This window comes from Danio rerio, chromosome 3 (genome assembly GCF_052040795.2).
Source record: "Danio rerio strain M-AB ecotype USA chromosome 3, GRCz13ab, whole genome shotgun sequence".
NCBI classification, from domain to species: domain Eukaryota; kingdom Metazoa; phylum Chordata; class Actinopteri; order Cypriniformes; family Danionidae; genus Danio; species Danio rerio.
In genome coordinates, this window is record NC_141023.1 from 7,320,364 (window position 1) to 7,332,522 (window position 12,159).

The window sequence follows — 12,159 nt, forward strand, 5'->3', positions numbered from 1 at the left end:
CAAGCAGATTTCTCCCCGCTGTTACCCGTTATATTTTCATCTGGAGGCGTAGTTAAAGAAAAAACAACACCTCCCCCTCCAGTTTTGTTGGAATAACTAAGAATTCCCACATGCTTTAGCAGCTCAGGTCTACATTATTAGCCCTCTCAAGACTTTTTCTCGTTTGGCTGCAGAACAACCAGCTGCTGTTCAATGACACGCTTAAAGTAATCTCAAGCCTTGAAAACCTGTACTTTAAGTTGAGGCTCTTGAAGACTTATGTACTAAGCATACGTTGGGAAGGTTTTGAAAAATTATATTTATATATATATATATATATATATATATATAAAAGTCACAAGAGGGTGAATAATTTTGGCTTCAGCGTATTTGCATGTGCACACAGAAGTGCATATGTTTTTGTTTTCTGTGTATAGCAGGGGTGTCCAAACTCAGTCCTGGAGGACCGGTGTCCTGCAGATTTTAGCTCCATCTTGCCTCAACACACCTGCGCGGATGTTTCTAGAAAGCCTAGTAAGAGCTTGATTAGCTAACCCAGGTGTGTCTGATTGGGGTTGGAACTAAACGTTGCAGGGCACCGGCCTCCAGGACCGAGTTTGGACACCCCTGGTGTATACAGTATCTTAACAGTAGATCTTAAACCGAAATACATACCGAACAATACTAACACAGTTATAAGTCAGCAACACAATGACGGTATGTTTGAATATTGAGTTGCATATATATGCACACATTTAAATACACGTATGTGTGTGTGTGTGTGTGTATACAATACATATACACTACCTGACACAAGTCTTTTGGCCTATCCAAGTTTTAGGAACAACAAATAATAATTTGGCTTCTAGTTGATGATTTGGTATCAGAAGTGGCTTATATGAATCTAGATTACGCTTATTTCACCAAAATAAAATATGGTCAGGCCTTGATTTTTAATTATTTAATTAGGACAGTAAGCTCCTTCAGGACCAGTAGGACCTTGCTCTAGTCAGACCTTACTGTCTCGTCACTGAACAGAAATAAAGAAAGTAAAGAATATAAAGTCACGGTGCAGTGGAAACGGAATGAATATTGTGTCTGACTCCATCATGAGCTTGGAGGACTGCATCTATACATCTCTGACATGACTCAAATCACTGATTAATAAAGTCATCTGGAATGGCAAAGAAAGCGTTCCTGCAGGACTCCCAGAGTTCATCAAGACTCTTTGGATTCATCTTCAATGCCTCCTCCATCTTACCCCAGACATGCTCAATAATGTTTATATCTGGTGACTGGGCTGGCCAATCCTGGAGCACTGTGACCCTCTTTGCTTTCAGGAGCTTTGATGTGGAGGCTAAAGCATAAGGAGCGCTATCCTGCTGAAGAACTTGCCCTCTCCTGTGGTTTGTAAGCTGCTGAATGCTTGATTCTGATTGGCTGGTGAGGATTCTGGCAGGTTTTGAGCGCATTACATCTCCATATCACTGTGCTGAATTATCATGACGACTTCATAGCACATTATGCGATTGAAGCAAAGTCAGCATGTATTAAATATTTCAACTGTTTTTAAGAGCATATCACTACAATCGACCCTTCACTAAGCCCCGCCCTCCTTAGTTACTGTTACGCATGTCAAGCTTTCGTGCCTGTTATGTCTATTACATTACGTGTCTACAATGTCAGACATTCCCATTGGATATAATCAGGCACATGCCCTTTTTTAGTCATGGATAGAAAGTGCCCCCCCCAAAACAATCTCAAGAATTGTGATTTCGGCTCATTTTAAACAAGCAGCACAAATAATGTGAAGAATCAGCCCAGAAACACGCACGGATGTTTGACTAAGGCTTCAGCATTTTTATTTCGCGTTTGTGTTTCCTGAAAGTAAACAAATCCTGAAAGTTTCAAGTATGTTACAGCCGTCGCCCTCGTTTGGGTCAGTTCATCTTTTAAAGGGCGATTCATTGGAGAAAACAGCACCAGAAACACCGACCGTACACCAGAGAGAGAGGGAGGAGCCTCACACACACACACACACACACACATTCAGAGGAAAACTCATTTACAGAAGCTAATCAACATGCAGACACACACACACACACACACACACACTCCCCCCGTCCACAGTGATCAGGTCTGTCCGTGTAAACATTGATTGATTATGTACAACCGACGGATCATCATCATCATCATCATCATTAATCAAAAACTAATAACATTATTCACCGTATTCAAATGAGTATAAAAATGGCTCCGTCTCACTGGACGGCCAGCAGATCATGCATAAAAGTGGGCGGGGCATCAGTGATGTCATAAGGTCTTCCTCTTCAAGTCTCCGCCCTGCGCTTGATTGACATCTGCACAGAGAGAGAAACAGAGAGCGTGTTAGAGACTCGTATGTCTGATGATGATGATGATGATGATGGTGATGATGAAGATGAGGAAGGTCATGCAGGCAGGAGCAACACGCACTCCTTTACCTGGGAAAGCCAGCTGTAAGTGTGGAGGAAGAGCAGCCTGAGGCCCTGACATGAGGTTCTTTAACACATCTGAGGAGACACAGACAGAGCCACACACATACGCATGAGAAACGCACATATATATACGGCTGATGGAGGAAAACATGATGATGATGATGATGAAGAGCAAACATACTAATGAACACACACACTATGACATTTACACACACTGATGAAGACAATAGGAATACACAGTGATTTAGAGGATCTGACTCGCATCCCAACATTCCTGAGTATTGAAAGCAGCTTTACAGAAGGTGCGCGCTGTTGCATTACAAACAAAATCTGCTTGTTTAACATAACTTCAAGTTAATAATAACTTTAACTAGTTAGCTAATAACTAATCACTTTAAAATGTATCAGTTAAAGTTATACATTCACCGGCCACTTTATTAGGTACACCTTACTAGTACCAGGTTGGACCCCTTTTGCCTTTAGAACTGTCTTAATCATTCATGTCATAGATTGAACAAGACACTGGAGAATTCCACAAGAGATTTTGCTCCATATTGACATGATAGCATCACACAGTTGCTGCAGATTTGTCGGTTGCACATCCATGATGCGAATCCTCCATTTCACAACATCCCAAAGGTGCTCTATTGGATTGAGTTCTGGTGACTGTGGAGGCCATTTGAGTACAGTGAACTCAATGTCATGTTCAAGAAACCAGTCTGAGATGATTCACACTTTTATGATATGGTGCATTATGCTGCTGGAAGTAGCCATCAGATGATGGAGACACTGTGGTCATAAAAGGATGGACATGGTCAGCAACAATACTCAGGTAGACTTAATGGTTCTAACGGGCCCAAAGCGTGCCAAGAAAAATATCCCCCAAACTATTATGCCACCACCACCAGCCTGAACTGCTGATACAAGGCAGGATGGATCGATGCTTTCATGGTGTTGACGCCAAATTCTGAACCTACCATTCGAATGTCAGAGCAGAAATGGAGACTAATCAGACCAGGCAACTTTTTTTTGTCCAGTTTTGGTGAGCCTGTGTGAATTGTAGCCTCAGTTTCCTGTTGTTAGCCGACAGGAGTGGCACCCCGTGTGGTCTCCTGCTGCTTTAGGCCATCTGCCTCAAGGTTGGATGTGTTGTGCATTCAGAGATGCTCTTCTGCAGACCTCGGTTGTAACGAGTGATTATTTGAGTTACTGTTGCCTTTCTATCAGCTGGAACCAGACTGGCCATTCTCCTCTGACCTCTGGCATCATCAAGGAATTTGCGCCCACAGAACTGCCGCTCACTGGGTATTTTCTCTTTTTCGGGTCCTCCTCTGTGAGCTCTAGAGATGGTTGTGCGTGACAATGCCAGAAGAGCAGCAGTTTCTGAAATACTCAGACCAGCCCGTCTGGCACCAACAACCATTCCACGTTGGACAGGTGTACCTAATAAAGTGGCCGGTGAGTGAATATACATATAAATAATTGTAGTTAACCTAAAGTTATACATTACATTTAAAAACAAAAAATTTAACTAGTTAACATAACTAAAAACTATCAGTTAAAGTTATTATATATGTAATTAATTATTACAGCTAGGTCATATAAATGTATTATACATAAAGTTATTATATATATATATATATATATATATATATATATATATATATATATATATATATATATATATATATATATATATATATATATATATTAGTGGTGGGCCGTTATCATTGTTAACGCGAGACTTAATCGCACGATAAAAAAAATATGGCCGTTAGTCTATTCTCAAACTTGGGTTGGGAGCTGGGTCTATTCTACGCAAGCTATGATGATGACTTTCACCTTATTATTTTAGCGCCGATATATACCTGACAGGTGAGCAGTCTGACAATTGAGTGCCCTTCTGAATCAGTTTGTGATGCATTTTGAAAACAGGAGATGAGCCCCTGGTCTAATGCGCTACCTGGCTTGAGAAACCCATTCTCAAAGACTTATTATTTGGGTAGCACACATATTCTGAATGCCTTCGGCAGAATTCAAATGAGCCATTTTAATCCAGATTAATCCAGAGATTACAGTGAGATAATAGTCTATAATAGTCTAGATAAAAAAAAATTATTAATGCCCACCTATAATATATATATATATATATATATATATATATATATATATATATATATATATATATATATATATATATATATATATATATATATATATAAATAAATAAAATGAAGTGTGTAGAAAATCGCATGAGAGTGGTTGAAATCAAGCAAAAGCATTAAATTGAAGCTAATCTGATTTTTTAGTGGACATTAAAGTTGGCAAAAATCCTAAAATACTTCTATAGAAACAAAAATGGTCAAACATGTCGTCTTGTCCATTTAAAATAAGTTCAATTAACAAATTAAACTTTAATGAGATTAAGACAACTTGTTAATAGAAAATAGTTATTCACCGTCTTTACATGAAGTTTTAAGTAGGTAAAATATAAGCCTACATTTGTTTGAAATTAAACCAAAATAATCTCCCCAAAAATCAGCTTGAGTTGCACGAACAAATGACATTTCAAAACACGCTGCTTTCATTTACAATATACAATTTGACTGTTTTTTTTTAATGCATTTTTTATCAAATACAATTTTTGTGGACGCAAGCTTATTTTCAAGCACATTAAAAGTGCTCATAAATCCACATGTTTTATTAGCATGTAATGATGTGCACTTGTTTCTGTGAGGGTTCTAGTTAGGGTTAGGCCACAGACAGTATTGTTCACCTGATTAAAAGACAATGTAACTTTAATGTCCTCACAAAGATAGTTAAACAAACCTGCGTGTGTAAATATACACATGTGTGTGTACATGTTCAGCTATACTTGTGAGGGCTCAATTGTCCTCACTTATATAGTGAGATATCAAAACGACACGCTATGAGGACATTTCACTGGTCCTCACTAATTTAAAGTGCTTATACATCAACATGTCTTAGTATGTAATGATGTCCGGCTGTTTCTATGAATGGTTGAGATTAGGGGTAGGCCATACACTTTTTGATAAACCTGATAGAAAAAACAGTGGAAAGTCTAGGTAATGTCCTCATTGAGATAGCGAAACAAACCTGTGTTGTGTGTGTATGTTTAGCTATACTCTTAAAGGGCTCAACTGTCCTTCCTTGTAAAGTGAGATATCAAAACAACACACTATGAGGACATTTCACTTTCCCACACTAACTACAAGTGCTTATAAATCAACATGTTTTAATTAGTATGTAATAGGGGTGTCACGATTTCGATTTTAAGCGAAAATCGATCGAAATTTATGCTCGATTTCGATTATCGAATCAAAAAATAGAATCGTCAATGCTGCCACGCCCCCATGTCACGTCAGCTTGGCTTGCCAAGCGGGAAAAAACAGGCTTGTTGAAAGGCTCGTTGAACTGTGCAGAAGCAGGAGACCCGTCGACAGAGCTTAAACCTTCAGGGCTCGACAAAAAGGACTGCCTGATAGCCCGGAGCAAGCGTGCGAGACGCTCGGGCCAGTGTACAGTGCTGCCTCACACATAGACGTTTGTTTCGAAATCTGTCTCGTTTCCCCTGTTAGTTAGTTTGGCATATATCCAGCAGTTGCGCTCGCATCCGCGCCAAATCAGTCCGAGATCCCCTGAATGAGACGGACTCTGCCCTACTGAGCGGATCGATTGTAGTGTGAAAACAAAACAATGCAACAAACTAACGACCCAGGCTATATCACAGTGTATTATGATCGTGTAATAGCCATATATACGGCTATATGAAGAGAGAATGATGAGCAGGGCGAGATGTCATTCTTACCGGTAAATGCGAAAGTGAAAGCATGCTGAAATATTACCGAGAGCTGTTTATCCAGCCTGACCTCGGTTTATCCATCTGGAAAACTGACCGAAATTACTATCTGTTCATTTTTCCATATTTTAATCATATAATATGTTGTATTAGGCCTGTCCAAGGCTGCAATTATTTCATCATAAATACAAATTGTGAAATGTTGCACTATAAAATAACTGTTCAAAAGTAGTTTATCATTTAATTTATTCATTTATTCCAGTGATTTAAAGATGAAATTTCAGCTTCATTACTTTAGTCACATGATCCTTCAGAAATCACTAATATTAATTATTATTATATTTATTAATGGTAATAGTAACAAAAGCAATAATGTCTGGAGTAATAATTTTATTTGAAACTACATACAATAACAAAGTAGTTATTTAAAATTTTGATAAATATTTAACAATTTAACATTTTTTACATTTAATAAATGTAGCCTTGAAGAGCCTCATTAAAGAATTACTGTAAATATATATACAGTGGAAGTCAGAATTATTAGCCCCCTTTGTTGTTTTTTTCTTTTTAAAATATTTCCTAAATGATGTTTAACAGAGCAAGGAAATGTTAATAGTATGTCTGATAATATTTTTTCCTCTGAACAAAGTCTTATTTGTTTTATTTTGGCTAGAATAAAAGCAGTTCTTAATTTTTTTAATGAACTATTTTAAGGTCAAATTTATTAGCCCCTTAGGCTAATTGTTTTTCAGACTGTCTCCAGAACAAACCGTCGTTATACAATAACTTGCCTAATTACCCTAGCCTGCCTGGTTAACCTAATTAACCTAGTTAAGACTGCTTCAATCTTTTACTTTCACACTAGTACTTAGTCATTTTAGCGAACACCTCAGATACTGTTGGCTGGTTCCTGTTGGTTGTGCACCTTTTTTTACCGACGCCATTATAACGACACAGATCACTGCCTATTCACAAGAAAAAAGTGATTGACAGGTGGTAATTATGTGTGTAACTTGCCTTTATTCATTTACTGTATGATTTGTTTATGGGTAAAACAAAGACCATGCAGGTCAGGTAGTTTAAACGGTAGGCTACAAATAATTAATTTGTTATTAATTAATTAATTATTCATAATCGAAAATCGAATCGAATCGTGACTTAAGAATCTAAAATGTAATCTAATCGAGGATTTTGGAGAATCGTGACACCCCTAGTATGTAATGATGTGTTGTTGTTTCTATGATGGGTTAAGGTTAGGGCTTGGGGTAGGCCATAGACAGTCTCAGTAAACTAATAGAAAAATCAATGGAAAGTTTATGTAATAGCGAAATATGAGATAGTGAAACAAACCTGTGTGTGTGTGTGTGTGTGTGTGTGTGTTTAGCTATACTCCTAAAGGGCTCAGTTGTCCTTATCTAGTGAGATATTAAAACAACACACTATGAGGACATCTCACCTTTCCACACTAACTAAAAGCGCTTATAAGTCTACATGTTTCTATTAGTATGTATTAATCTGCAGCTGTTTCTATGAGGGGTTAGGACTAGGTCTAAGTAACTAAGTCTATGTAAAGTCCTCACTAAGATAGTGAAACAAACCTGTGTGTGTTCTGTGTGGTGAAAATAATGGGTGTGTGTGTGGGAGACTCACTGGGTGAAAGGCTGAAGCCGGAGGCGCTGGCGCTGCTGGAGCCGCTGCTGGACGCGGTGGAGACCACAGACGAGGGCAGATTCAGCAGGTTCGGGAACTGGAAGGGGAGAGAGACGGGAACCAGACCTCCTAACATCCCGAATCCCAGAGGCAGAGCTGGAGCCGCAGAGCCCAGCAGAGCAGAGGACGACGACACCTGAACACAGACATGGCAGAATCATTTAGAAACCATATATACAAATGACAAGGTTAATGGTTTAAAGGTCTAAACCTGGCATTGTCTGCAAGAACACCATATTGCCTGTGTCCACTGGCCTAGATTTATACAGTTGAGCCAGAATTATTAGCCCCCCTTTGAATTATTATTATTTATTTAGTATTTCCCAAATGATGTTTAACAGAGTCAGGAAACTTTCACAGTATGTCTGAAAATATTTTTTCTTCTGAAGAAAGTCTTATTTGTTTTATTTCAGCTAGAATAAAATCAGTTTTTAATTTTTTAAACACCATTTTAAGGTCAATATTATTAGCCTCTTTAGGCTAATTTATTTTTCGACTGTCTACAGAACTAAAATTCTTTACACAATGACTTGCCTAATTACCCTAGCCTACCTAGTTAACCTAATTCAGCCTTTAAATGTCACTTTAAGCTGTATAGAAGTGTCTTGAAAAATATCAAGTCAAATATTATTCACTGTTATCATGACAAATATGAAATAAATCAGTTATTAGAGATGAGTTATTAAAACTATTATGTTTATAAATGTGTTTAAAAAATCTGCTCTCCGTTAAACAGAAATTGGGGAAAAATAAACAGGGGGGACTAATAATTCAGGGGGGCTAATAATACTGACTTCAACAGTATGTGTAACATTGTTATCCTATGTATAATACTGGAGAAACTGATGTAATAATGCTTTTAAAATCTTTTTTTTGTTTTTTCTGTCTTTATAAATGTTGTTGATTTTGTATTGCTCTGTGTTGCTTTAAGGTCGAAATAAAAATATAATATAAAAAAAGAAACCATATATAGGTGAGGGGGAAACACTTCTGTGGGTGTCAGAAAAAAAAAAAGGCACAATAACATGTAGGGATGCAACAATTAACCGGTTTCACTATTAACCGCGATTTAATTCGTCACGGTTAATTAATCGTGCTTAAAAGTGCTCGTAATATTAAAGGCTTGTCAACACCATGTTTTTGCACAGAACAAAACTGCAGCAACTAAACAAAGTTATGCCAACTGTGCCCCAGTTTGTACACCAAGATTAATAACCGCGCACACCGGACTAACTATGAGGCTATTAATTAAGGCAAGCTCATTCAAGTAGGTTATTTTCAATCGAGGGAAGCGCACGCAACTCAACGCACCTAGTTGAGATGACAGGGGGCTTTTGTGACCGCGAGAACAGCATACAGCTAAAGTTTGAGGAAGAAGCAATGGAAAGTACACAGATTTGCAAACCCACTTAAATTTACGCCACAAATAATGGCGCCAATGATATCGAGCATGTGGTGAGTGCTGATGAACCAGCCAAGATCAATCGAGCATTTTCAGAGAGAGTGCTGAAAGACTTAAGCCTGTTTCACACCGCAAGTATGAGCAGCACGTGTTTTTAACAGATTAAGCTTTCAAACTGCACACAGAAGCAGCATGTCTGCGCGAGGTGGAACTTCACTGAAGCTGCACTACCGTGAAAGTTTTGGCCCTGGGTCTATTTTTGCCATGCTGCACACGCTTATTTAACAATGCATTGATAATGACCAAAAACATATTGATTGACAGTAAAAAGTAGCAATTTTACCCAAATTTAAATGCATCAATAATATCCACTGATTGTTATATTAGACATATAGTCATTGAAATGAACTTTTAAAATGTCAACAAATATTTATTTAGGCCCGGACTACAAAACCAAACTTAAAATAATTTTAGTTTTAAACTAGTGGCGAAATTAATTAATGCAAATAATCATAATAACCGTAAAACTGTGATTATTTCTTAAGACTATAATTGTACAACCAAAACTTATAATCAGTGCATCCCTACTCGCATGAAAATAATCTTAGATCTGCTTTATAAAGCTGTCTAAAGCATAAAGCAGTCGGTGATTACAACATAAAAATAAAGAGATTAAATAGAGAAATTAAATAATAAATTAATTAATTAATTAAAACATTCAAATGAAAGAAATTTTTTTTGAATTAATAAACATGCACACAGAAATGCACATTATTTTAGTTTAATTGTAATTAATAAATAAAATAAAACTGTATAATAAAATAAACCTGTAAAATAACGTAAAACCCATACTATAAGTCATTTGTTCATACTTCATACATTTGTTCAAGCGTATTTTGATGTTTATTACAATTATAAAATACAGTTTTATTTAGAAAATTTGTTTTATTTCTTGGCGTTTAGTGCCAAAATCAGTTTAAATTGATGCACTTCGTTAACAATAAAGCAAAACAACAATACTGTTACCCTGATGAAGGCACATTCTTGCCGAAACGCGTAGGCTTTTTAGGATTTAGCCATGTGAATAAAGGCTTTTTAAATTTTCCACATTTTTTGAGTGCCTTGGATTGATTCCTGTTGTTGTTTTGAAAAAATAAATAACATTTTAAAATTAAATTATTCATAATAAAGGGACTAAATTAAACGTGAAACTATATTTAAAATATATTTTTATTAATGTAATTAAATCTGAATTTAAAAAACATTTTAAAATGAAGATATACAAATAGAATGTAAATATAAATAAAAAAAAAATTTTAACACTGTAAATCCCCAAAAGTTAAGGCTCAAACTATTTGAGGAAACCGATTGCAACAAACCATTTGAGTTAAAAAACTAATCCTCATGAGTACTGTGAACTAGGGTTGGGCCATGTCCACCAATTTGGCATCGTACGATGTCTTATGTTAAACATTGCGATGGACGATGGCATTGTCGTCATAGGCGGAGGTGAATTATTTATTTACAAATAATTAATTAATTCATAACATTAATTAGTTGTAGCCTACCCTTTCAACTACCTGACCCGCATGGTCTTTGTTCTACCCATAAACAAATCATAATTAAATAAAGATAAGCTGCACACAAATTACCACCTGTCAATCACTTTTTCCGCGGGAGGTTGGTCGGTAAAAAAGGTGCAAAACCAACAATATCTGAGGTTTTCACTAAAATTAATAAGCACAAGTGTGAAAGTGAAAGACTGAAGCAGTGTACTGATGCTGTGACACGTTACCCGATAGAATCAAATAACCGAAGAGTCGTTAGATAGAGACAAGATTAATTAAATATCACGGTTAACAACTATAGTGAGACTTCATCCAGCGGTACATCCTTGATAAACTGTCCGACGTGCACTGCTCTCTGGAGCTCAGATGAGCGCACGACAGTGTGTGTGGCTGTGTGTGGTCACGTGATGTGCGTTTTCTGCAGAGGGCTGTTCAGAAATGCCAGGTAAAACACGGTGTGGATGTGGATCATATTCATTCTTAAATGCCATTTTAATACTAAGACCTATTAGTGTAAACGGGGCCTGAGTGTGTATTTTTCGCGAGCGGGTTTGCGACGGGGACGGAAGATCGGCGATGCCGGCTCAGCATTGTGTTGTCTATAGAGTGGAGGAACTATGACGTCAATTTGTATGCAAAAACCCGGAAGCGAGTTAGCATTTTAGCAGTTCCGGTTTCCTCGTCCCAAAGTCAATGGGTTTTTTGAATGGGGTTTCAGTAAAATCGCTTAAATAAGGTTTGTGGCGAACACAAACTCAAGATACTTTCATTTTTTGTTCAACGAAATGAAACACATCAGTTACAGCACACTCTTGATTTATTATATCGGTTATGCTTCTTTAAAAAGACGGTCGCTATCAAGTTGCTAAATGGGACTACAGGCGGTGTCGGAGCCATTAGACGTCATCGAGCTGAACTGGACTGGACTGCAGCTCGCTTGTGTTGGGCGTTTGGATTAGTCTGTTATTTAGGTATTTTCATGAATCGTATTTTATAGTTTGTTGTATTTTTCTAATTGGGAATTCAGATTGTGTGTAGATAATTCCTTCACATGTAAAGGATGTCGAGGCAGATTCATTTGTTGATCATTTATTTTAAATTAACAATATTATGAAGATACTGCTTACCAGTGCAGCCTGTCTCTGTTCTGCTCTCAGTAATGCAAACGTGTGAATTAATGTAAAATGTAATAAACAGAGATTA

At 37.1% G+C, this 12,159-nt stretch overlaps 2 protein-coding genes across 4 annotated transcripts in view; both read right to left on the bottom strand.

The window, feature by feature from the left end:
• rbfox3b (RNA binding fox-1 homolog 3b) overlaps positions 1–12,159 on the bottom strand; it is a 997,536-nt gene that overhangs the window by 27,979 nt on the left and 957,398 nt on the right. The window lies entirely within an intron of this gene.
• The window catches only part of ubn2b (ubinuclein 2b), a 45,724-nt gene continuing 35,383 nt past the window's right edge, over positions 1,819–12,159 (bottom strand). For 2 of the 3 annotated variants that reach the window (NM_001104940.1, XM_087242943.1), the window contains 3 exon segments: positions 1,819–2,339; positions 2,463–2,531; positions 7,927–8,122. In NM_001104940.1, the coding sequence (NP_001098410.1) occupies positions 2,293–2,339; positions 2,463–2,531; positions 7,927–8,122 (312 nt within the window). In that variant the 3' untranslated portion in view covers positions 1,819–2,292. 3 annotated transcript variants of the gene reach the window in all.